The sequence below is a fragment of the Passer montanus genome, unplaced genomic scaffold (assembly GCF_014805655.1).
Source record: "Passer montanus isolate IOZ18808 unplaced genomic scaffold, ASM1480565v1 scaffold47, whole genome shotgun sequence".
Lineage (NCBI taxonomy): Eukaryota > Metazoa > Chordata > Aves > Passeriformes > Passeridae > Passer > Passer montanus.
Genome location: NW_024369596.1, coordinates 351,849 through 377,597, shown reverse-complemented (window position 1 = coordinate 377,597; position 25,749 = coordinate 351,849). Strand labels below are relative to the sequence as shown.

The 25,749-nt window shown below is 55.8% G+C and overlaps 2 protein-coding genes and 1 long non-coding RNA gene across 6 annotated transcripts; all 3 read right to left on the bottom strand.

Moving 5' to 3' along the window:
• Nucleotides 1-1,231: 1,231 nt before the first annotated feature.
• Nucleotides 1,232-6,195, bottom strand: REXO2 (RNA exonuclease 2). The gene is made up of 6 exons (XM_039721983.1): nucleotides 5,932-6,195; nucleotides 5,599-5,676; nucleotides 3,481-3,592; nucleotides 2,836-2,944; nucleotides 2,562-2,615; nucleotides 1,232-1,646 (listed from the first exon to the last, which is right to left on the bottom strand). The coding sequence occupies exons 1-6, from the start codon at nucleotides 6,178-6,180 to the stop codon at nucleotides 1,517-1,519; spliced, it is 732 nt and encodes a 243-aa protein (XP_039577917.1). The 5' UTR covers nucleotides 6,181-6,195; the 3' UTR covers nucleotides 1,232-1,516.
• A 269-nt stretch (nucleotides 6,196-6,464) lies between these two features.
• Nucleotides 6,465-8,531, bottom strand: RBM7 (RNA binding motif protein 7; the record flags this gene model as incomplete). The annotated part of the gene is given in 5 exon segments (XM_039721754.1): nucleotides 6,465-7,237; nucleotides 7,239-7,327; nucleotides 7,482-7,542; nucleotides 7,691-7,793; nucleotides 8,285-8,531. Coding segments are annotated over 5 exon segments (702 nt in total), but the record flags the coding sequence as incomplete, so codon positions are not given.
• Nucleotides 8,532-15,675: 7,144 nt separating this feature from the next.
• On the bottom strand, nucleotides 15,676-22,902 carry LOC120508502. Of its 4 annotated transcripts, none has more exons than XR_005628997.1 (4): nucleotides 21,116-22,902; nucleotides 19,807-21,045; nucleotides 19,139-19,425; nucleotides 15,676-18,310 (listed from the first exon to the last, which is right to left on the bottom strand). It is a non-coding gene; the product is annotated as an uncharacterized LOC120508502 (long non-coding RNA). The 4 variants fall into 4 exon arrangements; XR_005628998.1 differs by having other exon boundaries at nucleotides 19,807-21,032; XR_005628999.1 differs by having other exon boundaries at nucleotides 19,139-19,259; nucleotides 19,807-22,902.
• Nucleotides 22,903-25,749: the final 2,847 nt, after the last annotated feature.

Genomic DNA, 25,749 nt, shown 5'->3' with positions numbered 1-25,749 from the left:
AGGGGACTCCTGTTCGAAGGGGAGCACAAAGCCCTGGTGCAGTCGGGTTTAATGTGCTGTTAAACACCTCGATCCAGGAGACAGCCACAAGCAGCACAGGGTGCAGCCAAGGGCTCCCCGGCACACTTTGTAATTGCCTTTGAGGAATTCTTTTAACTACCACGTCCAAAAAGAGTCGCTTGCATCCCTAAATCTGGAACCTCCATGCCTGGGTGATGCTGGTGGAGCTTTCAGAGCGTGGAAACAACTGTGGTGTCATTCTCCTGCAGAAGGGAATGGGTGAAGCAGGGGGTCCTTGCTGCTCCCCCTCCCCAGCTCCTGCTGCAGGAGGGAACTTTGTTTCCAGCCCAAAATAACACCCGCTTTGGTGGGGTTTATCTGTGCTCTGCCAAGTGCGTGACAAATTTGCACTAAATTGGAACCTCAAATGATGCCAGCACAGAAAACCACGAGTGCTATTGCATAACACAGGGAGACGAGATAAAAATCCTCCGTACGGCACCGTTACTTCAGAAGCAAGAATAAACAATATTTAAAAATGCATAAACGCAGGTGGCATATTTTCCTTAAAAACTGTTTCAAGAAAAACAAAGGAATTTTAACAAGGAATAAAATATGAAAAGCAGAAGAAGTAGGTCAGAAAGAAATCAGTGGAAGAGGGGGAAAACTAACAACATGGAAATGAAAGGCAAAGTGAATTCTGGTGGCACGTGGCTGTGATGTGGGTGTGGGGAGCTGCTGGGACAAGGGTGAAGTGTGTCCTCAGCTCCAACAGAGTGCCTGGGGGCCAGCAGGCCACAGGGATGCACCCAGGCATCTCTGCAGGTGCTGGCTGTGGTGGGTAACCCTGTGCAGGGATGTCCCTCAGCTCTGCCCTGCTCCAAGCCTGCCCACACAGAAAACAAACCTCTCTGGAATTGCCAACTTACCTGGGAGTTGGTGACAGAGGAGAGAGACATTTCACAGACTCATTTATTTGCCCCATTAACCATTTTAACGGCCTCTCTGCAATAACAATCATTCCCAGGGCTGGCAGAGCAGGTGTTCTGACAATCAGCAGGATTGAGCAGCCCTGGCTGGCCGTTATTGTTAATGCCCATAATAAAAACATGCCTGGGAGCCGCACACCCCGCGCTCCATTACACCCTCTGCTTTATGGGCCCGCAGCTCCTGCTCCAGGACAGCCCAGGAGCACCGTGGCGAGCCCCAAAGAAAGGCTGTCCAAAACCACCACCTTTCAACTGACCTGTTTTATTGTGTCGTGAAAGAGTGCACCTAAAACCAGGTGCAAGGAGTATCAAACAGCGTGGTGTACCTGGAACACCCGACCCCGGGCGCTCTGAGGCCGATTCCCTGCTCAAACTGAAAAGCAGCAGCAACTCAGGCTTCTGTCTGCATTGAACAGCTGGTAAGAAACAAGGTAACCCAGGGTGCAGCTTCCCAAGAGACTGGCAAACAAAAAAAACCAGGAGACGCATCTAGTGTGTGCTAGGGGCTGGTGGGGCGGGAGGGGAGATCAGCTGGCAGCTTTATCGCTTTCCCCGTTCTCAATCAGTTTCCTTTTCTTCTCATCCGTTTTCCTCTTGAAGATGTGGTCTCTGTAGAACTGGAGTTCTTTGATGCTTTCCCTGATGTCATCAAGTGCTCTGAAAGACAATTAAGGAGGGTTTCAAAGAGCCTGGGTACATCTCCAGCCATGCCCACATCCTAATGCCGCTGAAAACTTCCAGGCTGCAGGAAACCAAACTGGTGCACATGGAAGGTGCATCTGTCAGACATGAAAATAACACTCATTGTCTCAGGGAAGCAATAAAAGTCCAGTGGTGCCAACGTGCCAGGGAGTAACTCATGGTTTATTAGCTTATGTCAGCCTGGGATACAGCTACTGGAAACCAACAGGGTCTAGAGCATGAGCTGTCAGAAACAGTCCAACCCGAGGGAAGACCTAGGGCTCCAGAGAGCTGCTCAGGGCTCCAGAGAGCTGCCCAGCTCAGCCAGGGCAGCTCAGGGCTCAGCTCCCTCCACATCAACCACGACTTCAGCCAGGAGCTCTGTGACAGCCAGCCCTCCTCCTCCTCCTCTGTGTGTACCAGAGCCTCCCTCCTGCCCAGCATGGGCACACCAGAGCAGAGCCACAGGGGTTCCCTGGCTCCTCCCTGCTACCTCTCTGGCACATTCCAAGCCAGGGAAACAGGCAGGAGCAGGACTCTCCCTCCCCCATTCACAGTTCTCCAATTCTTGTGTTTCTGCGACCACCTCTGCCCAAAAAAAGGGCAGATAACCCCCATTAAGTGACTGTTTGCATGGTCAACAAACATGCACTTTGAAGAGCAGAGTGAATCAGAAGGGCTGAGGAAACTTCTGGTTCTCTGGATTTTCATAATCCCTTTCCCTATTCTCCTGTCTCTTTGGACAGGAGAGCTCAAACATCTGACAGGGTGCAGAAGCCATCTCCACCACAGGATGCTGGAATTCACAGGGAGCCCATACCCTGCTGAGGAAGAGCAGAGCTCTCTGCAGGACAAGCCCTGCTCTGCCAGTGACAGAGGCACAAAGCTCACCTGTGAGAAGCCGCCTTCTTTGGTGCAAACTCGTATTCCTCTGGATACCAGCGCCTGGGAGCACAAGAATCGCCACTTAGAAAGAAAACTGGGGTTCAAAGCCACGTCTGGTGGCTGCTGTGGGTTTGTTACACCTGGTGAAGGAGCCCTGGTTTCAGTGACACCCAGAGAAGCCACAGCCCTGCGAGTGCTCCTGCCTGATCTGCAGAGCCCCAGCACCACAAATGGGCATCCCGGGGGGGGTCTTCAAACCATTACCTGGGGGAACATTTACCTGCAAAGCTCCTTGACAGTGCTCACATCAATGATCCTGTAATGAAGGTGCCTCATGAACTGCGGCATGTATTTGTCAAGGAATTTCTTATCTGCATGAACAGAGTTACCTACAAAGACACAAACAAGATGTTTCTTCAAAGATGCTACAGAGCAACAAGGAAAGGAGCAGCAGGCGGAGCGAGCTGGGAGAGATCACAGGGGGAGAAAAGCCATTCACAAGCAGCTCGTTTATCCCATTTTCTAGCAAATATGATTGTAAAGGTTTGTCAGATTTTCATTGCAGGATCACACGGGGTTTAATGCTAATACCTCTAGTAATTCCTCAGTTACTACTCCCACAATTTGTGTCACACAGATAAATATCACAGAATTATGCCAGCATCGGGTTTTTCGCCAAGTGAAAGTGGCCATTGGTGTTCATTTCACTCAGCACCAGTGCCAAGACCACATATGAAATTCTGAAAGCAGTTCTGGGTAACGGGACACCTGGAAGATCCTCATTTGGCCTTTGGTTGGACAGCCAGGCAGGAAAAGGCAGAGCACAGAACGGGAAGGCATCCCTGCCGTGTGCCAGGGGGTGCTGGCATGCCCTGGATGCAGGATGGAGGGGGATGTGTTGAGGTGCAGACAGAAGGTGCCTCACCTGCGAGAGGACAGAGCCCTGGGGGTGTCTGCTGCCGCACGAAGGACAGGAACTCGTACTCTGCCTGCTGCAGCGAGATTTTACTCTCCTTCACAGCCTTGGTAAGGCCAGACTGCAAAAAAGAGCCAAGTCATAAATCAGCAACGGCCTGCCACAGACACTGCCAGGAACGCTCCAGATCTCTAGTAAATGTTTAACTCTGCAGTGGAAGGTCAGCCCTTGGAGCGCTGCTTGTTCCCCAGGTGCCTCCTGAGCTCTGAGTCTCAGTTCTCTGGGGCACGCCCAGCCTCTACTCTCCCCAGGGACCTCCTGTCTGGGAAGGAAAACCAAGGCAGGTAAATAGTCCTGACAGCACTGACCTTCCTGTGTGGTTTGGGACTTTCTCCTTGCCTGTTTCTGATTTCTTTGCTCAGAGTTCTTTTCAGTTACCAAGATGTGAGGCGTTGTTTATCCACCTGCACATCCTTGAGCCAGGAGAGCGCTGCATCCCTTCATATCCCTGATCCAGGAGAGGCACTCACCTCCCCAGCAGGGAGCAGCAGCTACCAGTGAACACAAATAAACAGGATCCTGCCTTCAGGCTTTATCAAGATTCCTATAAATCAGGAAAGCTCCTCCCCCTTTTTTTTTTTTCAATAGCTAAATGTCAAATCCTCTCCAAGTGTTCTCAGTGATTTATTTCCATCTGGCTACGCTATATATTTCCACGACTGTGCAGCAAAAATCTACTTGACAGATCCAAGTGGTGGTTAAAAAATTCATTATGTGGCAGCATTTTCATCTATATTCTAATTGCTTCTCTTCTCTTAGTCAATTAAAAATAAGTAGCTCCTCAGGAGTAGCAAGGACGCATGCTACCATCTCCAATTCTCTCCCGAGCTGAAGCTGAGCTGGAATCCTCGACTGGGGCAGGGAGAAGCACCCATCACAGTAAATTAATATTCATCTCCCAAACTCTTGCTAATTCTTCCCAGGGAGAGCAAGATGCTGAAGGGGAAGGAGGGGGGGTTATGGATGTCTTAAAACTTCAGCCCTTAATTGAAAACTAACTTGAATTTCAATTCATCATCACAGACTGCAAAATCCATTTGCTCTCTTGCTGCTGGCAAGGAGGAACCTTTCTTTGGTGGCCCAAAGAACTAAAAATAATCTCCTGCTGCAAAAGCGAAGTTTTCAGTGAAAAAATCCACAAGGCTTACAGCACTGAGGGAAGAGGCAAAACCCCAGTGTTTACAGGCCTGTTTAATCCCACATGCACCAGAGTCCACAGGAAGAAATCTGCCTTTGACTGGCTCTGGACTGTTCTGCACCGATCCTGCACCTGTTCTTACTCAGGCATTCCAGCTTCTCCTTGCCCTTCCCCACTGGAATTATTCTGAATTATTTTATGCAAGACTTCAGCAGGAGGAGCTGTCAGAATCTGAACCCAGCCCAGCCTACAGCAGGGCTCCCACAGAGGCAGGAGGTCACCAGCAGCTCTGTGAGAGGACAAAGGAACCAAACCCCAGTTCCCAGCCTCCCACTGGGAGAGAGGAGGCTGAGCCCTGCCTTGGGAGATGAGAACCAGTGGCACAATAGATCCCATTCTGGCCCATCTGCCTGCTCAGCCCTCCCAGGGGAGTCCCACTGCTGCTGCTGTGCTGATGCCTCCTGCTCCGAAACCAGGAAGCAGCTTCCAGCACTCCTCCAACTCATCAGAAACCAGGCTGCAAAGCACGGGCTGCTTCAGGCAAGCTGGAAGCTGAAGGCTAAAGATCCCTGAGTGCACTCTGAGCTGTGCCACAGATGGCCTGTGACACCTTGGGCAAAGCATTGCACTGAGGCTCCTCAGTACAAAATCAGACAGATACTGTCTCCTGTCTTTGAACCCCTCTGTGTGGCTGCAAACTGCTCAGCACAGGATTTGTTCCTGCTCAGGTTGTACTGCAAACTGTCACTCAGAACTACAGTCCTGCAGCTGATCACTCAGAATTATACGTACTACAGCTGATCACTCAGATTTACAGTCTGTAGCTGATCACTCAGAATTAGTCCTGCAGCCGATCACTCAGGATTTCAGGATTACACGTCCTGCAGCTCATCACTCAATCTACACGTCACCCCACAGTGGGGTTTTACCTTGCCGTGGTGCTCCTTGCACCACTCGGACATGCTCTCCAGCAGCTCGTCGGGCTGGTTGATAATCAGGTTCGGACCCTGTCGGGGACGGGGAAACACAAAGGGAACGGGGGAGAAAAGTTCAGAAGCACATAAAAGTTGGGCGCCGGGCCGAGCAGGGAGCAGGGCCGGCCCGGGGGCACACGGTGCGGGGTGACGCAGGCCCCGCTGCCGGTGCGGAGCGGCGGGGCCCGGAGCCGGGAGCGGCGGGGCCCGGAGCCCGGAGCGGCGGGGCCCGGAGCCGGCACCGCCGTGACTCTGCTCCACATGCCCGCGGGGTCCCGCGCGGCTCACCTCGGCCAGCACGTTGAGGTCGCAGTCGGTGATCAGACACGCCATCTCCAGGATCTGGTCCTTCTCCACGTCCAGGCCCGTCATCTGCCCGGGGCGAGCGGCAGCGTCAGCGCGCCCCGGGCCCCGCGCCCCCCGTCCCGCCCGCTCCCTCCCCGCGCCCCCCGCCGCCCCGCACCTCCAGCGGCCCCGCCACAACCGCCCGGAGCAGCTCCGCAGGCGGCCCAGGCCGGCGCGGCCGCCGCCCAGCATCGCCGCCGCACTACAGCTCCCGGCGAGCCCCGCGCCGCCGCCCACGCTCCATTGGGGGTGGTGGCGCCGCAGGGGCTGCTGGGAGATGTAGTCCGCGGTAGCCGGGGGCGCGCCTCCGTCAGCGGCGGCACGGAGCAGCTCCGCCGCCCGGCCTCAAAGGCGGAGGTGCGCCCAGGGGCTGTCCCCAGCGACACTTTTAATGTTCTCCAAGACAGTACTGTAATATTTTAAATGAACAACAGGGAATGGGTTCATATTGAAAGAAAGAAGGTTGGGATTACATATTAGGAAAAAATTCTTTACTGTGAAGGTGCTTAGGCACTGTAACAAGTTACCCATGGAAATTGTGGATGTTCCATCAGTAAAAGCGTTCAAGGCCGGGCTGGATGGGGCTCTGAGCAGCCTGGTCTGGTGGAAGGGGTCCCTGCCTCTGGCAGGGGGTGGAGTGAGGTACCTACACCCCAGACCAATGTGTGATTATGTGACTGTATAAAACAACATGAGGAATGCTACAGATGCCGGGCAGCATGTCCCACCTCAACTCTGCTGAAAACACGACCCTTCCATCTGACACAGACGTTCCTTTCTCCTAAAAAAATACTACCAGCACTGATCTGTGACAGGAGGACAGAGCGGTGGCCCCTCCAAGACTTCACCACGGCTTCCTCGCCCCGTGAAAAGCCCTGGAGCGTGCGCCAACACATTTAATACTGAGACCAGAGTTTGGCAGGACTGCACTGCTGGTATTTTTTTACAAACACTAAAAGGTGCCTTCACTGGGGGTGTTTTTTGGGAGGGGGGTTTATACAAGTACTCGGTGAGAAAGAGGCGCGGTTGGCCGTGCCCTCGAGTCCGTCAGTGCCGCGCCGAGTGCCACTTGGGCTCCCTGTAGCTGTCCCTGCGGTACTCGTAGCTCCAGCCGTCGCGGTGCCGCTCCTCGTGGTGCTCCTCGCGGCCGCGGTAGTGGTGCTCGGCCTCGTGGCCCCTCTCCTCGAAGCCGTACTCGTCCCTCTTGCCGCGGCCGTACTCGGCGCCGCACTCGAAGCGAGCCCGGCCCGGCGTGGAACGGGTGCGCGTAGCCGGGAGGGGCAAAGCCGGGCTCGTATTTGCCCCCGAACTGGGGCTGCTGCCGGGCCGCGCTGTTCATCTGCAAGGCAAACGGGGTCGGCTCGGCCACTCTGAACCAAACCCAGCTTTACGTCACCCAGAGCCCCCCCAGCTGCCCCCTGTGCTCCAGGAGGTTCAAATCCTCTGGAGCTGTCCCCTGGGCACTGCCGCAGCGCCCCAGGGTGGGCACCTACCACCGCTTGTCTCTGCAGGCTCGACGGGAAGCCCGGCGCGCCGTCTGGAACCCTGTCATACCTGCAGGGCAAACACAGCGCGAGGGTCAGCCCTGAACACACCCCTGCTGCACCCCAAGGTGCTCCCTCCACCCAAGGAAACACCCAGGAGCGCTCGGGAGCGGGCAGGAGCACGGTGACCCTGCAATGGCAGCTGGCCACGCTCATACCTGCTGCAGTTGGAGGCTGGGTGAGGCATGCCAGGAAGGCTGGCGCCAGGAGCTCCCAGCGGGGAACAGGACGGATTGATCTCCTGGGCGGCGTGGCTGCTCCCTGGGGAGAGACAAGTGTTTCAGGACACACGCAGACAGCAGCTAAGGAGAGCGGGCGTGAAGTGGTCTTGCAGGAAATTTTGAACTGGCTCTCAAGTTTCAGGGATCTGCAAAAGCACATGGTCCACTTACCAAAACACAGCACTGCAACTGCCTTAATTCCCACCACAAAGGGCAGAGACACTGCAGCCAATGTGCCTCATTTAACCACTACCAGATGCAATTTTTAATGCTGCTGTGATAATTTAGGACGGATCTTAGAGGCGCTGCAGGAATAGCCAACAAAAACTCACAGAGAAGGCTCGGCCAAGGGGTCGCACCGGCCATGAGGGACAGAGGGGCCCGGTGGAAGCACCGGGACAGGAGGGTGTGAGGGGAGCAGAGCTGGCAGACGAGGCACAGCCTGGTGAGAGGCTGCTGCAGCTCACCCGAGTGACCAGGGCTGTGCTGCAGGCCGGGGCAGCGGCCAGCAGCTCCCGGAGCCCCCGGTACCTGATCGGAACTGGATGCGCATGGGCCGCCCGTACAGCTTGATCCCGTTGAGCAGCCGCAGCCCGTACGGCACCGACTCCTCGTGCTTGAAGTTGACGAAGGCGAACTGCTTGGGCCGTCCATCGCGGTCCTTCGGGATCTTCACGGTGATCACGGGGCCCGCCTGGCGCCGGGGGCGAGGGCGCTGAGCGGGCACCGGCAGGGAGCGGCCGCGCGCGCCCCGCCGAACCCTGTCCCGCGGCGGCAAATTGGAACGGGAAAACGGGAATGGGAACGGGAAAATGGGAATGGGAACGGGAACGGGAAAATGGGAACGGGAAAATGGGAATGGAACCGGGAAAATGGGAAAATGTGAACGGAACAGGAACGGGAACAGGAAAATGGGAACAGGAAAATGGGAATAGGAAAATGGGAATAGGAACAGGAAAATGGGAACGGAACAGGAATGGGAATGGGAAAATGGGAACGGGAAAATGGAACCGGGAAAATGGGAATGGGAACGGGAAAACGGGAACGGGGCAATGGGAATGGGAAAATGGGAACAGGAAAACGGGAATTGGAACGGAACCCGGAAAATGGGAAAATGGGAACGGGAACCGGGAAAATGGGAATAGGAATGGGAATGGGAAAATGGGAGCGGGAGTGGGGCGTTGGGAACGGAACAGGAACAGGAAAATGGGAACAGCAGCGGGTCTCGGCGGCAGCTGCGGGCGCGGGGTCCGGGCGGGATGGGCCCCGGGCCCTGCTGATGAGCTGCAATTAAGCACTAATCGTTAATGAGCCCGTCTGCCCGAGGCGGTCGCCGGTGCTGTGGCAGTGAGGCTGTGCTCAGCCGGGATCATGGCAGGATCACCCCGGGTGGGTTTTTGGGAGCGGGGGGCTCTGCGGTGGGACACGGGGCTCCCCCGGGGCTGCATCCCGGCTGGATCCCAGCTGGATCCCGTCCGGGCTGGGCTGTGCCCGCACCAGCCTCCCCGGGATTCCACTGTGTTGGGAACTCTTCACGTGTGGAGACGCGAGGCTTGACTCCGTTTTCTCAGAAGGCTGGTTTATTATATTATTATATTTATTATGATATATATTATATTAAAATACTACAATAAAACTGTACTAAAAGAACACAGAGGAAAGATCATCAGAAGGCTACGAAGAACAGGAACAGAATAAAACAAATAACAAAGTCCTGTGGCTGCTCACAGCCTCTGCACAGGTGGCTGTGGTTGGTCACCAATTGAAAACAATCCACACGGACCAGTGGAAGATGCACCTGTTGCATTCCACAGCAGCACACAGTTATTGTTTACATTTCTTTCCTGAGGCTCTCAGCTCCTCAGGAGGGGAAAATCCTGGCAAAAAGATTTTTCAGAAAATATCATGGCTACGCCACTTCTCCGAGGACTTTGGGAAGCATCCTCGGCTCTCCCAGCCGCTGCAGTCCCCTGGGTGTCCCCAGGATGTGAAACGGGTGTTCTCCATCTGGAAACATTTTTGAGAGGGGCAGTTGAGCCCTGGTTTTCCATTAGATCCCCTCGTGCTGCAGCAGATCCCATTTCCTCCTTAATTGGGTGCTGCTCATTCTCTCCACTCCATTACTCGCCGCCGCACCTAGAATTTATATCTGTGTGGTTAAACTCCACACAGTCACTCGTTCAGCAAGGGAATTACTGCCCCGCTTTGCCAGGACTCCCACTCTGCCTTAATTTCCCTGGAGCCTTGTTTCCCTCTGCGTGTTTTCCCCGCCTGGTCCCCTCGGGCCCGGCTGGCAGCGCGCGGTGCCCGTGCCACCGTGGCTCGTGCCAGTGCCAGGGGAGGAGCTGCTGGGCTCAGGCATGGCCTGGCACAGCCCAGGCTTGGGAAGCGCACACTGAGACAACAGGAGCCACGTCGGGAGCTTCAGGGACGCTCCTGGGGTTGTGCTCGTTTGTGTCACAAGTGGAGAACCAGGGAACTCCTGCTTCGGGAGGAAAAGCCCGTTCTTTGGCTGCCTGTTTTAACGAGCAGGCGCTTGGAAATATTGCTGAGACTTCAACCAGTTCCACTTGCCAGTTCCAACTCTAGAGTTTCCCGCAGTGCCCTGTTTCCCGCGGTGGCCTGTTTCCCTCAGTGACCTGTTTCCCACAGTGACCTGTTTCCCGCAGTGGCCTGTTTCCCGCAGTGCCCTGTTTCCCTCAGTGGCCTGTTTCCCGCAGTGCCCTGTTTCCCGCAGTGGCCTGTTTCCTGCAGTGCCCTGTTTCCCGCAGTGCCCTGTTTCCCGCAGTGCCCTGTTTCCCTCAGTGGCCTGTTTCCCTCAGTGACCTGTTTCCCACAGTGACCTGTTTCCCGCAGTGGCCTGTTTCCCGCAGTTGCCTGTTTCCCTCAGTGCCCTGTTTCCCGCAGTGGCCTGTTTCCCTCAGTGGCCTGTTTCCCGCGGTGCCCTGTTTCCCGCAGTGGCCTGTTTCCTGCAGTGGCCTGTTTCACGCAGTGGCCTGTTTCCCACACCGCAGTGCCCTGTTTCCCGCAGTGACTCGCTCCGGGAGCCCAGGCCGCCCCGCAGCCCGGCAGGCCCGGGCGGTGCGAGCCGCTCGCCGCACAGAGGCAGCAGAGCCCCGCGCCCGCCGGGCCGGCAGCTCCCGCCGCCGCTCGGCCTCCTCCCGCCCGCCCCGCTGGGGCCGAAATGATCAAACGCTCTTAGGCTCATTACCGACTCCAAATCTGTCTAACTGGCCTTCGCTTTTTTGAGGATCCGTCGTTAGAAGTGACAGCGGAGCTGCGGCACCGCCGGCGCGCTAACGAACGCGGGTGCAGATCCGAGGTGGGTTTGCTTGACAAACCCCCTCGCTGAGCCAGACCTGCCGCTGCCAAACCTCTGCTGGGCGTGAGGCGTAAAAAGGACGTCAGCTAGAAAGAGGTTTTCTTCTGACAGCAAAGGCAGCAATCAGTGCTCCCTGCTACTGCAGCGCTGGGACGTGGGGCCCTGCGAGAGCCTGGCTGGCCAGGCAAGCTAACAGGGGAGTTTGCTTAGCTTTAGTGCTTAGCTTTCCATCCTCAGAGCCTGATTTTGTCACTGGGTGACATGATCTGGGGATAAAAGCACAAGCTGTCAGCGCCCAGAGGCCTCTGAGCAGGAGTGGCAGAGCATCTCCGAGCTGGCAAGGCTGATTGCCCTCACTGCCAGCCTGGCACCGCCTGGTCCTGGGAATGACGGAATTGTAGGATGTCCTGGGATTGGCCTGCCATGGCAGGGACACCTTCCACCACACCAGGCTGCTCCAAGCCCCATCCAGCCTGGCCTTGGACACTTCCTAGGATCCAGGGGCAGCCACAGCCTCTCTGGGTAACCTTTACCAGGGCCTGCCCACCCTCACAGGGAAAGATTTCTTCCTAATACCTGACCCAAACCTTCCCTGTCAGTGTGAAGCCTTTGTCCCGTGCCCTGTCACTCCAGGCTGTAAAGAGTAGAAACTCTAAATAGGCTCCCTTCAGGCACTAGAAGGCCCGGATTGGGACAGCCCAAAGAGCCAGCCCCGGGCTCGTGGCAGTGCCCAGGATGGCTCTGACACTGCAGCTCCCCACCTCCATGAGAGCTTGGCTGCAGACGTCTGATTTCCATTCCCCCCGTACTCTTATTTCAATCAGAGTGTGTGATTAGGGCTGCACGAGCTCCATTGTCATCACCCAAGTGCTGCTCTGATGGGTGGAAACAGCACCTCGGTGTTTACAGGGAGGAATGCACGGCTCTGCTTTCCTGGATATCGCACAAAATCTGCCGCTGCAGGGAGGGAAAATCACACACAAAAAAACCAGCAGCACCTGCAGAAGGCTGGGGAGGGAGGAGGGGAGCTCTGCCAGCCTGTGGGGCAGCACCTTGGCCCCGTGCCCTCACCTGTGCAGCAGCTGGGGGATTGTTAATGGCAGAGGGAGATGGAGAGGGGGTCCTTTGGTGTTTACAGAGCCTCAAGGCTTGCTGGGAGAGCTGCACATGGCCTCTGCATGAGCACAGCCCCTGTTGGTGTCCCAGGGGAGGTTTGGAGGCAGCCAGCTCATGCAGCAGAGCACTGGCATGGGGAGGTGCTGTGGTGAGGGTGGCTGTCCTGCGAGGGCACCAGGGTGCTGGTGCTTTTGTGGGGGTTGTTTCAGTTGTTGCAGAAAACATTTTGAGATTTCCCCTGTATTTCTGAGGTCAGAAATGTACTTCAGTGTTCCTGTCAGAGGAATCCAGCCACTGCTCTGCCCTTTCCTCCCAGGTCGGATGTCTGGCTGAGTCTCTGTCGCATGGGCATCAACGGGATCTTCATTAGGACGTGTGTAATTAACATCTGGCCGGGTCTGGCTCCCTCTGCCCACAGAGGGAGCAGGAGCAGCCCAGTGCCAGGAACAAAAGGCATCTCTTCTCCGCGTGGTCTAGGGGATCCCAAACAAAAGGTTCCCATTCCCTGCGCTCCTCTCCCTGCTTCTCACTCTCCTTTCTGTGCTCCCACTCTTCAACAGGGATTTAAGCTGTTCTTTTCTCTGGGCTGCAACAAGAAAGCAGCAATTAACTGTTATAAGGCTGTTTTATAGTCCTGTGCAAACCCTTTCCATCCACTCTGCTTTAAATGGGTACATCTTTTATTCCCAGTTTTCGGGAGTGTAAAACTTTACAGCGTTTGCTGCAAACCTTCATACTTTGCTTTGCAGTTTATTGCTCCCTCTGCGGATATATCTCACTCATAAATATGGCTTCCAGCTCCAGCACTTGACTAGGAGCTGCAGTGCCTCGGAGTGGTTCCATTAACGGGACTTTGCCTACGTGTCCTGGTGTGATTCATCCCAAACCTCTGTCTCTGCTCTGCCCGAAGGTGCAGAGCTCTGTAGGGGAGCTCTGGCAGCAGCAGGTCGCTCACCCAGGGCATGCCAGCCCCAGCTGCACGTCCCTGTGGCTCTGGGAGGAGTGGAAGTGGCTGTGGAGAGCTCAGGGTGAGCTCCGTGCTGGGGCTTTGGGCACTGCCACTGTGGGGCCTTGGAGCAAAGGCTGTCCTAGGTGGAGTTTCCTCTGCTATGGATGGTCTGCAGGTTATTTGTAAAAAACTTTCCCTTCCTGTGATTTGCAGGAGTCTCTCTGCTCCCCCTGTACTAAGAGCAAAAAATAAAGAGGTCAGATGCTGAGGTTCCTGTGGGTTTAGGTCTGGCATGGGTGTGTTGTTTCTAACCACGCTGCAGTTTTTATTTCCATGGGAACATTGAGCAGCTCTTTTACCCTACTGCCCATTTTTTGGACACTTTGGAGGAGTGCTGTGCCTGCCACAGGCTCAGGGGTCCATGAACAGAGCCAGGCTGGTGGGCACCGAGAGCAGGGCTCCGTGTGCTGCTGGTCCTGCCGGGGCAGGGCACAGGGCACTGGCACCCCTGCCCTGCTGGTGGCCCCAAGGGGAGGAGGGGGGTTCCTGCTGCAGACCCCAGCCCGCTGTTCCGGGCCTGTCCTGGCACAAAGGGCTGGGAAAGGTGCGGGATGCTGAGCGCAGCTTTCAGCCCCCGGGGTGCTGCGCGGTAATTCCCTTGCCTTACACAGCCCTCCTCGTGTCCCCTTTGAAGAAAACACAAAAGCGTTCGGGGCCGATCTGTTCGGGGGCCAGAATGGGGCAAACAGAGCGATCCCGGGGCAAGAATGCCCTGTGCTGAAAGGGTGGCACCGGGCGGGGGCTGCAGTTCGTGCCCCCTGCGTGCGCCCTGCCCCGCTACCGAAAGCGGGGTGCTTTGCCTCATCCCCTAGAGCATTAAAGCTGCTTTTCCAGGGAAGAATCAGATCCGCTGATGGCAGCCCTGGGTGCCGGTGTCCGTCCCCCCGGGCGCTGCCCCAGCCCCGGGCTCTGGAGGGAGGCAGGCAGCGGGGCGGGCAGGGCTGGCAGCGCCGCGTTGGAGGATGCTTTATGGCACCATTTACCTGCCGACGAGGCTCCAAATGTCAGAGCCGGGCGAGGGAACAGGTGGGCTCTGTGCGTCCCTGGGGCCCCACTAATTCACAGGCGATAAATTAATGACGGGAGCAGGGACAAAGTCCTATTCTGGGCGCAGGTGAGTGAGCAATTCCCTCCTGGCAGGCGCAGGCAGGGAGACCTGCCGCTGTCAGGCTGCCTTTGATTGTGTTGTCTGAGCCAGCCTTAAAGGTAGCCCGCGCTGCAGACCGGCTTTGCTCCAGCTCGGGGCTCTGGAAGCGGTGGCAAGCCTCGCTTAAAATAACGAGCACCTCTGCTAATTACCTGAGGCTGCCTCTTTGAACCGCAGGCTGTCGCTTACATCATCCCCATCCAGGAACCGAAGGTTTCCTTCAGTCCCAGAGAGTCGGGAGATGTTCAGAGCTAATGGACTAGGCTCCAGGAACGGGTGTGAACTGTTTGCACTCGCACAGACCTGGTCCGGGTGCCAGGCGTGGGGCAGGGGAGATGCTGGGAGTGGGGCACTCCCCGGCTCCCTCCAGGTACTCACTCCTGTGCCACCCGCCTCCAGGAGGGAGGGCTGGCCCTGTGCACGGCTGTGGGGGCGCTTTCGTAGGGAACAGGGCCAAGAATAGTGGGGGAAAAGAGAAAAGTGCAGGAGTGGTACCAAATTAAACAAGATGTACAGCAGCTATGGTCCACGGACCCTGTATCAGCACGGTTTCGGCTTTGTCTGTGCCATCTTTATGGAATTCCCGAGGGATTGTGATCCGGCTCCGGGAGGAAGGGCAGCAGGGCTGGTGCGAGCTGTGCCGGGCTCTCTCTCGCCTCTAGGAAGCACTCTGACCTCAGGGAAACGGGGAGGATGGCTCCGAGCAGCGCTGCCAGAGCGCGCAGCACCGTCAGTGCTTTTCCTGGAGAGCCTTGGCTTGGGAGTGGGCGAGAAGTGAGGCCGAGGGATGCCAGCGTGGCAGGGCTTGGGATTGGGCAGCTGTCTGTCAGCTCAGGGGAAAAGGGTCTGGAAATGCCGGTGGGGATGGAGCAGCCTGGTCCCGGAGCCGGGAATCCCTTCCCGTGCAGGGTTCCCTCCGAAACGGGGGCGAGGTGAATGCCAGCCCTGCAGGATGTGCTCAGACAGGAGCGTGGTGCCTGGGGAGGCTGGTTCAGGACAAACGTGGTGGTTCAGGATGGCTCTGGGCTCTGCTGAGGAGCCTCCTCGCCCCGCAGAGGGCCGGGAGAGGCGAGGCTCCCCGGGAGCAGCGGCTGCGCCCCGGCCCGTGCAGATGGTGGGGAGATAAACGACACCATCTCCGTACTGTAGTGCCTCGGCCGTAATTCCTGACAGACATTTATTGGAGGCAGCCTTCCCTTTCTCAGGGCTGCGACTCCTCGGGCAGGGGGAATTGCGACGGGGAAGGTGGAAAGCACAACCCGGCGTTACTGATGAGACCGGTGCCCAAACCCCCATCCATTCCTCTCCTCCAATTTTCTCCTCTGACAATTTATAGGTTGGTTTGATGCTTGAATAGCTGAGTCTCTCTAGTAATATGTATTCTCTGTAAGTATTCCCCGCTGTGGCATATCCTAAGAGAACTCCATCAAATAATTATCTTCCCTTTTATTTATTCACAGTCTTTTCACTCGATCTGCATCACGATAAAATATTCCAATGGCTTCCTCTTAGCACTGAGCCTTCTCCAGATTGTAAAGTGTATTTATGTACAGTATTAAATCCGCCCTGCGCCGCTCTTTATCTCGCCTCTCTGCCCATTCTGTGCTGCCACCGTGCCCTGCCACCCCCTGCCCTGACTCCCTGTGCCCCCTGGCACCACGGAGCCAGGAGAGGTCTGCAGGCGGCCGAGGACCAGCTGCAGCCAGTGGGAAGGGATGGAGAGGGGCAGCCCCACCAGGGAGCCTTCCTGTCCTCCCCGGCCGGCGCTTCCAGCGGGATGTGGCTGCTGGCAGGGCCGGGCTGGCCGCCGGCAGCGGGAGGACGTGACTGCAGGGCAGCCGAGCGCAATCAGAGAGGGAAGGAGCCAATAAGCTCCCAATAACCTCGGGGAGCAGCGCTGCTCTCTCCAAGCGCTCTCTCCCCGTGCAGCCGCTGGGCTCTGGGGAAGGATGGGTCCCTAGAAAGGGGCAGCTTTTCCTGCAGAAATAGGCTGCTTCAGGGCATGGTGTGCAGAGTCTGAAAGGTTTCCAGTGCTGATGAGCGCTTGGAGCAGCCCTCAGAGAAGGTGCTGCAGCACAGCTCTGACCCGTGGCAAGGCACATCCTTCCTCCATGGGGCAGCAGGTCTGTGTTTGCAGCTGGGATTGCTGCAGGCTTTGAAAATAGCCCTCCAGCACCAGTATACCCTCCTTGTGTTTCTGAGGACTTCTGCGTGCTGCAGAGCAGCCTGACAGGGAATTCTTGGTGTTGGCCTTCCCTGCTTGCTGCTCTAAAAGACCCCAGGAGGGACCAGTGGCCTCTCCACCCCTGGATGCACGGGAGGCATCTTGGCATCTCTGCAGGTGATCCCAGGGTGCTCTGGACTGAAGGGGCCCTTGTGGTCACACTCACAGTCTGCAGCAGTGCCAAGGATTCTGTTAGGCCAGAAGAGCTCTCCCCGCTCTGAGGGCTGAGTTGAACACAAGTTTAACTGTGTTTTCAGGTCTGCTCTGCCCACAGGAGCATTTCCTGGGAGCCACGAGGCAGTGGCAGCAGCAGCAGCACTTTCTGCCATGCTGTGTCACCATGACACAGGAGCAGCAGTTCTTTGGTTGGTCACGGAGGAACAGTGGTGACCATTCACAGTTGTGACTTTTGTTCCCAGCTTTGCCCACAGTCAGCTTAGCTGGCAGGCAGATGGGCCAGGGAAAGGTTGTTTCCCAGAAGAGGGAGATGCCAGGGGAGAGGACCAGTCATGGTGAGGGTGATAACCATGATGCTCCAACTCACTTGGCTCGGGTACCTCTTTGGAGTGGCATCCCCTGCACTCCTGGAGAGCCGAGTTCCCCAGCAAGGGTTAACAGAGTGTATAAAATTGATTGCGATTTTAGTAATTCAGTATAATCACAGTCTACCAGCAGGTTGCTTTTCCAGCAGGAGGGTTTGGAATTATTTTCTGGAGTTTGCAATATAGAACTTAAATTAAGCCTCAGAAGTCAGAGGAGCTCTGCTGCATCTCTAATGTGGTGCTAAATTCTCAGCAGCACATTCCCTGTATTAAAGCCTTTGCTGGCAATTAGGTTCATTAACTATCACAATACCTTATTTATTACTCGGCATGCCATATGGTTTCCCAGCTAAAGAATGGCACCCGTTCTAGCACAGACCATTTGGCATCATAAAGATGTTAACAAATAATGTTATGGCTCTCAAGGGCAAAAGGGCTCGCCGGGCTGCAGGTCTGCACGGCAGGAGAGAATATGAAAACATTTTTCTTCTATGGCAAAATAAAGAATTCCTCGAGACAGAAGTATTCAAAGACTATCCCGCTTGCATCACGCAAATGGGAGTTTTATACATGCCCATAATGGTTCTGTCAATATTTGCAGCAGGCAGCGTGCTCACTCATCTCCTTTCCTTCCCCTCGCTCCCTCCGAGCGCCGCCAGGAAGGACCCACCTCCATCTAATCGTGCTGCATTTGTGCCTCTTGACTTTTATTTCCTCTGATGGCACCAGCTCTTTGGTGCACGCAGCTCCTGGGGACGGGATTAATTATCCAGCACCATGCCTTGCTCCTGCCCAAACTTCAGCACTGGGCACTGCACCGAGGCACCCGGCGTGCATTGATCGCTGCTCTGCAGAGAGAGAGTGTGTGCGTGGCTCTGTGTGTGGGGAGCTTCCAGCAGAAACAGCTCGTTGGGACCCCAGTGACAGCATCAAGTTAGGCATTCTGACCCTGAAAAGGGGAAAACCCTAGCTGCAGTTAGTTTAGTGCTCCTGGGAGGAGATCAGGACCTGTTAGAGCCCAGGCTGTGAGCGCTGCGCTGGGTACGCCACACTCGGTTCCTATTTTCAGCAGGATTAGGATTACAAGAGCCAGGGACAGCATTTCAGGTCACAGGGACTCCGACTGTCTCCTCTTGGGTTCTGTGTGGCCAGCAAGGAAAAGGTACTTCTCCATTCCTGTTCTGTGAGTGCATTCTCCTAGAATAAACACACCCAAGGGTGATTTTGGCAAAGTGCAACTTAAATCACAGTAGTACTGAAAGCACAGATTAAATCAGACTTTGTGATCCTGTTACAGTATTCCTTGACAACCTCTGAATTTCCAGAAATGGAAGACAAGTTTCAGGCACAAGTAGCACTGCTGCCAATTTTCCTAGGCAATGCTCGCTTGGTGCCTAGGTGAGGTTGTTTCCTGGATCCTGCTCTTTGTTGGTTCCTGGGTGAGCTTTCTGATTTGCAGGAAGACAACTCATTCCTGGGTGGGGAATTCTGAGCTTTCTGATTTGCAGGAAGACAACTCTTCCAGCATGTGAGCTGGGGAATGGCTCTGGGCTGCTGCAGATGGGCTCTGGTGGTCTGTGCCCAGGTATCTGCAGCAGCACAGTGCCAGGAAATTTGATTTGATCGAAACCTGATTTCCAGCCAGGGATCAGGTGGGTCAGGGCACCCCCAGGGCTCGGTGCCCTCCTGCCCAGAGTAGCTGGTGGTGAGGCTGTGGCAGCTCTTGGATAGGTGCCGTGGGGATGGTCACTTCAAAATGCTCTGGTGTACAGAACACCTGCTCTTTCTTCGGGCAGGGGTGGCAGTGAGGTGTTTGGCTGGCACCACGCTCAGCCTGTGTGAGCAACCTCGCTGTGCCCTGCTCTCTCACTCCAGAGCTGCCTGTGTCCTGCTGGAACTGCTCTTCCCAGGGAGGGATGTGGCAAAGAGCTGCACTTCTGCGAAACTCAGAGGCTTTAATGGCAGCTGGGATTATTTCTCATCACCTCAGCTGACCTCTCAGGCAGTGTGGGTGAAGTGTCCTACCTGCCAGCTCACGCAGCCCTGCGTCCCCCTGGGCTTGCAGCCATTTCTTTGGGAGCCCCTCTGCTTTGTTCCTTATCCCACTGGATGGCACACAGCGCTGTAACACAGTCAGAGCCTGGTCCTGAGAACAGGAATGCTCCATTGGGTGGCCACAGATGAAGCCGGGTCCTGCCACAGTGGCTGTGACACCCATCCCCTTCTGCTGGCCTCAGTGCCTCCCTCCAGAATCTGCAGCTCCTCTGCCATCAGTACCTTTGAGTTCTCACTGTTCCATGTCCTCCTTTCAGCTGTTTCATGAGACATGATTCGGTTTTTTCCCCTTCATGTCTCTTGTGGAGATATTCCAAAACGTGCCCCCTCAAAAGCCCCTGGGCTGGAACATCTGACCCCCCCTCCCCAAGCAGTTCTGCTCCCCGCCTGCCCTGTCAGTCCCTCTGCAGAGGACCCTTGGCCATCTGGGGATGCCACAGCCAGTTTTGTGGGTAGCACAGCGATGCCAGTGCTCCAACACCAAACCTTTCAGGGGGGAATTCCTTGTGAATGGAGGGCTGCTTTCCAAACAGCAGAGAGAAATGGAATTCTGGTCCATCTGTGGCGGAACTGGCATTTCCCAACCAGAGGATGCAGCACCTGAGAAAGAAGGGACTGGGTTCAAAGGGAGTTCCTACCTGGGGAGGAGCTGGGGGTGGTGGCAGCAGCTGCAGCCCCGGTGACAGCCGTGTCACACACTCTGCTGCCTCCCCCCGCTGCATCCCTGGCCGCTGGCAGGGACACGTGGAGCCTCTGGCCCTGGGCAGATAGGTCTTATCCAGGAATGACTTAGCAGGAGTGTTTACTTTCATTCCTGGGAGGCTGATCGAGCTGTTCCAGCTAGGAATGTGCCCTGGCCGAAGGGGGGCCCTGCCAAGCTCCCTCCAGCATGAACGCTGCAGGGTCCAAGGGCACCGGAGCCTCTGCTGCCAGCCCGGCCCCACCGCCCAGGAATGTGAAACCTGCCCGTGGCACTGCTGGCCATGGCTGCGGGTGCTGTGGCCAGGCTGGAGCGCACCAGTTCCTCATGACCTCTGCGGAGGATTCATCAATATCCCCCCTGAAAGGGCAGATTGTGAGCTGCCTTGCTGCACCAATGTTATCTGATTCGGTCACCGAGGAATCTATGACCAGATAAGATACCAGGGCTTTATTGTATCTTCTGGCAATTATTAAGAAAATAAAATCAGTTAATATCTAACCTTGAACCTAGACCAAAACATTTAGCCTCAGACTTCGTTCTGCCTCTCTTGTACATTCAGGAGTTGTACAGTTTAGAGGGCTGTTAGGAATGATGGAAGAGATGAACAGGAATTTAATCTGAGCCTAAAATACCATCATTATGCAGCTCGAGCATCTCAGAAATGAGGTCTGTGCCATGTGTGATGCAGCCACTCGATCTTTTTGTCCTGGTGCAAGAAAGGGGAGGAGGAGGAGGAGCTCCTTTGGCAGAAGTTTCCCCAGCTGTGAAGGCATTTTGTGTGAATATTTAATGCAGAGATATGTTAAGAGCAGGGAAAGGAGGGGGGGAAGTCTTCCATGAGTGTGGGCTTTTGTTTGTCCTGTCAGAAGCAGTAACGTGTTCACTGTGCACACACAGAGCACATAAATACATATAAATATCCTCTCCCCTGGAAAGGGAGAGCAGAGAGTTGTGCAGCTGGAAATGGGACGTGGAGTGCTGCTAGAGAGGAAAGATGGAACGAGGGCTGGAGGTGCTCCCTGAGTCACTGGGACTCAGGATGTGGCTTGCTCCCTCCAGTCAAAGGACTTGAGCATCATGAGGGCACAGAACCTGGCTGCTTCCAGCGAGACGGAGGGTGCTGCTTGTGGTCCTGGATGACTTTTTGGCCATTCAAGGGCTCTTGGAAACCATCCTGTTAAAGGAAAGGAGTTTCAATTGTTGATCCTGTGCTCAGAAGAGCATGCAATGAGTATTTAACTCACCTGGAATTCTTCGTAGTGTCTAAACCTGGATGTGATCCTACTGGAGAAGGAACAGCCCTGGGTGGAGGTGCAGCCCTGTACCCCACTCCTGAGGGGACGAACCAGCATGAATGGTGTCTGGACAGACTGAGAACATCTCCTTCCCCAGTGCTGTGTCCTTCCTGAGAATCAAACCCAAAGGAGGGGGAAAAGCAGGATGAAACTGGCACACAATCAGTATCTGTCACAGGATGAAACTGGCACACAAACAGTGTCCCCTGTTTTGAGAGGCAGAAACCCCCCAGAAGTGTTTTGCTGAGGTGCTGGTGTAGATTCTGCTCTATTTAAAGGACTTTTTTCTGGGATGAACTTTACTGAACACACACGTAGCCTCCACAGCACCATGAAGTCGGGGCTGACATTTAATGCCTCGGCACATTTCTTTCCTTGTCCCGTGCAAGACATCAAGTATGGCAGGTTAAGAGAAGAGAAAAAGAGAAAAAATAATTACACAGTAAATTAAACAAGGCCACCCCCCCTCCCACTTATTAGGGCTTCATAAGTTGCTACCTGTGGCTGGAGCTCTCTGGAATACGTACCGAGGGTAACACTAAAAATAGGCGCTGTGCTGATGGTTGGGTCACAGCCTGCTAGAGGGAGACATTTTATTTAATTACAAGCCCAGCAGCGCGTTGCTGGGGGGGAATACACAAACAGGCACTCGAAGGCCGGCTGTAAAGTTTGTGCTCCTTCGCTGAGTCACTGTGGCTAAATTCCCTTTTGTGTGGGGGATTTAGGGGAGGAATGTGGGAAGGCTGGCCCGGGCTGCCGCCCTCCTGAGTCACCGCTCAGCTCATCCTCCCGCCCTGGCAGGCTCAGGGCCCTAAGCCACTAATTAGCCTCATTGTCTTAGGGCTGCAGCATCCATAACCCAGCACAGGCGAGGGGGAGGATGGAGGGACAAAGCTCCTGGAAACCCACGAGCTGTATCTCCTGGCCGCTGTGTTCTGCGCGTCTCAAGCCACCTCTCAGCAGTCCCAAGGGACACTGATCCCCTCCTTCCCTGGGTGGCACCGATTCCACCATGCCTGCCTGTGACCGAAGCTGTGCCTCGGAGCAGGGCTCGGGAGCAGGCAGGGTTTGGTGCACAGGGTGCAGTGGCCTCGCTGGGAGCTGTGTGGATGTGTGATGCGTGCAGTGGCACGCTGGCTGCCCGCTCACGCGGCGGTGACACGCCGATCCTCGCCGCTGCTGCCCTGCCTCTGTGGCGTGCATCCCGCATCCAGCAGGGCCGGGAGGCTGGCAGCCGTGTGGGGAAGGGCAGACAAGGCTTTCTGCAGCGTGACAGTCCAGTCAGCTCTGTCCCAGTACCAGGCTGTGCAGTTCTCCTTTCCCACAACAGCGGGCAGCTCCTCTGCAGCTCCACTGGGCTGGCTACGGCTGAGCTCCGAAAATAACTTCCATTGGGATCAACTGCAATGTGGATAACCCACAGCCCCCCATCCTCTTTCATCCTCGGTGTGACTCTCAGGTTCCCCTGGTGCAGCAGGCAGGGCACAATGAGGGGCCTGTTCTGGCCCCTCCACTGCCCCGGGCTGCCACGACGCGCGCGGGGCCGGTGTCCGCGCGCTCGCTGCTGCTCATCACTGGGGTTCACAGGAAGCTTAATGCACCGTGGCTGCACACTGAGCAGCTTTCCCGGGGCTTCCGCCCTCCCCCTTGCAAACAGCTTTGTGCATTTAGGCTTTTTTTTTTTTCCTTAAATAAAGTCTAACACATTTAATCATCTTTTCATAAGCTGTCAGCTTGCCGCGCGCCAAAGCAGAGCAGCGCGCTCTGCCCCGGCTCCCAGCAAAGCAGATACGCCTGGGGAAATCCTGCTCCTGGGAGCGTGCTCAGGAGCTGTGAACTTCCCGCGGGGTCCGGGGTGAGATCAAAATCAGTTTTTGAAAGTTATGGATTTTTCACTGAATTTGAAACGGATCTTATTTTGCACAGCATCTTTGCTCCAATGTTTCGTAATTCAGCTCTGCAACAGCAGCTCTGGAAAACTCAGTATACAGGAAAACTCCAAATACATCAAAAGCAAAACACAGCTTGGAAAACATGGGAATGTGCCTGTCCCCCACCCTGTAGGTTCTCTGCAGGAGCAGGAAGAACAGGTCAGGGGCAGAGCTGGCGTGGGCACAGCTGCAGTCAGGGCCCTGCAGTCAGGGCCTAGCAAGGCAGAGAAGTCGGAGCTGTGTCCTCGCATGCCTGTCTGGGGTGGCATGGGGAGATTATGTGTCTAACAGCACTGGAGGAGTGTGTGGTGGAAAAGGGCTTTTGTCTGCAGAGAGTGGAAGAAGCTGTTGGTGTGGGCATGGTGGAGAGGAGCTGCTCCTCTTCCCGTTCCATTCATACAGGGTGGGTGATGCTGGGGCACCTTCTGGCTGAAGTTGTCTTCCGGGATGTTTTTTGTGCACTAAGCATCCTGAACAAGGAATTTCCTTCCTTAGTGTAATTGTGGTGACTGCTTGGTTTCACTCTCCTCTCCACACACTAGCTGCCTCTTGGGGAAGCATCCCAAGATGCCATCATCCCTCAAAATACAGGCTGCTGCATTGCCCAGTCCTCGTCTTCCCCAGACCTGGTGCTGCTGGCCAGGATATTTCCACTGGCGAAGCAAACATTCGTGTCTCCCTGTCCAAGTAACTGATAGGGCTGAGGGCTGGAAGTGGATCCCTCATTTTCCTGGGAAGGATGTCCATGCTTCACCTGGCCCTCACACAGAAAGCCCTTCCTGAGGAGCCAGCGGCTCAGGGGTTTAATGCTGAGGTTAATAATAATCGCACCAGGCAGCACATCATTGCACCGTATCTGGTTGAGAGATTTACAAGTGAAACTCGTGGCGGAGGAAGAAATTGCCTCAATCACTCGGAGTAATGGCACATGGAGAGGCACTTGGGCGTGACTGCTACTTAACACGGAGCCCAGCTTGGCTTCATTTAGCTGCTGGTGCCTTTCTAATAAACACGTTACACTACAAGGTGGGGATTAAGATCAGAAAAGTAAATAAATTGGAAACTGATGGGGAGAGATGGGAGGGAAATGGAAGGTACCGGGGAGGAGTGACGAGGGATTGACTCCCATGCCAGGCCATGGGGAAATGACCCTCAATGCCATGGCTGGAGCTTTCCAAGCCGGGCCTCACCTGTGGCCTGCAGGTGCTGGGCAGCCCCACGGCCGGGGTATGTGGGGTGTCCCTGCTCAGGGTCACCAAGCTGGTCTCTGCCTTCAGCAAACAGCGGCTGTGGGAAATTGGCGTCTTAAACAATTCACTAGCTTTTACTATATGTATTAGAGGAGCAACAAAAAGTGCAATGCACCAGTTGACAGGAAGGACTGGGGGGTTAATTTTCAGGATGCTGCCTGGGAATTTAGCCGTGGGATTTCCATTATTGCTAATGGGACTCATGCAGCTTAATTTCATGCGAGCTACGCTAAAAACATACCCCTAACTGCCTGCAAAATTTCAGTCCTGAAATCGAGCCTTTTAAAAGTTAGAGAAGAGTAAACAAACACCTGAAACCAGAGTGTCTCACTATTTCCCCCTCTCAGCTGTTTGGATTTTAGAGCCTGGAAGAGGGAGGAACTGAAGCAGTTTGAGACAATTAAAACCCCCCATCCTGCAGGCACGCTGGCTGCCTGCACGGTGCATCCCTGCTCTCTGCCAATTACAGCGGCAGAGTTATAACCCCCGAAAAAACAGGAGTAAGCTGATGCCTTACCCTTAACTATGGCACGGCGAGCTCGGCGTTATCACACGCGTCTAATAACCCGCGCAGCGCCGCCGCGCATCGCGAGGCCTCTGTTATTAGGCTGTTCTCGTTAAACGACTGCTATCATCTGGTCCCAAAGTACATTAAATCCCATTATAATTATAAACACACTTCCCCATAACGTTCTCCTTAGATTACATTTGCGCTGCTTTACCCCAAGGGTATCTTTGTACTAATGCCGGCCGCGTTTGTTGTTTTAGCTGAAGACGCCGGGCCCTGCGCTGGCTGTGGTGTGTGCCACTGGTGCAGCAGGGAGGGAGGGAGGGAAGGAGGGAGAGCTGTGCGGCTGCCACCCTGCCCCTCCCGAGGATTGCACAGGTCTCTGGGTGCGCTGAGCGTGGGCACGGCCGAGGAGCTGAGGCACGTCCTCGCTCGAGGATGCTCAGGGCACGCTGTGCTCCCGGGGCTCGTGGCCCGCTGCCCGGCGCTGCTGTCGGTGTCACGGTGTGGCTGCCGTCTCCCCGTGGCTCTCGCTCCCTTCCCGAAGGGGACCCTTGCGGCAGAGCCCCGTGGCCCGTCCTGGGGTGCCACATCCCTACACACAAGTGGTGCCGACACGGCGTCAGTATTTCATCGCGGGGGAGGCGGGGGGGGGAGAAAACCCAGCTTCGTTGGGGCGACAACGTGCTCGGTGTCACATCACGTCACAAGCACCGCAGCTCCCGGTCGGAATCCGCCACCGGACCCCAAACCGGGCTCCGAGGCTGCTTTTTACCGTCTCCACCCCCGGGGCCGGGGGTCCGCCCAGGCGCGGGGGGCGGCTTTGTCTGGCGGGGGGCGCAGCCCGTCGGGGCGGGGGGCGCAGCCCGTCGGGGCGCGCAGCCTCGCTCGCCG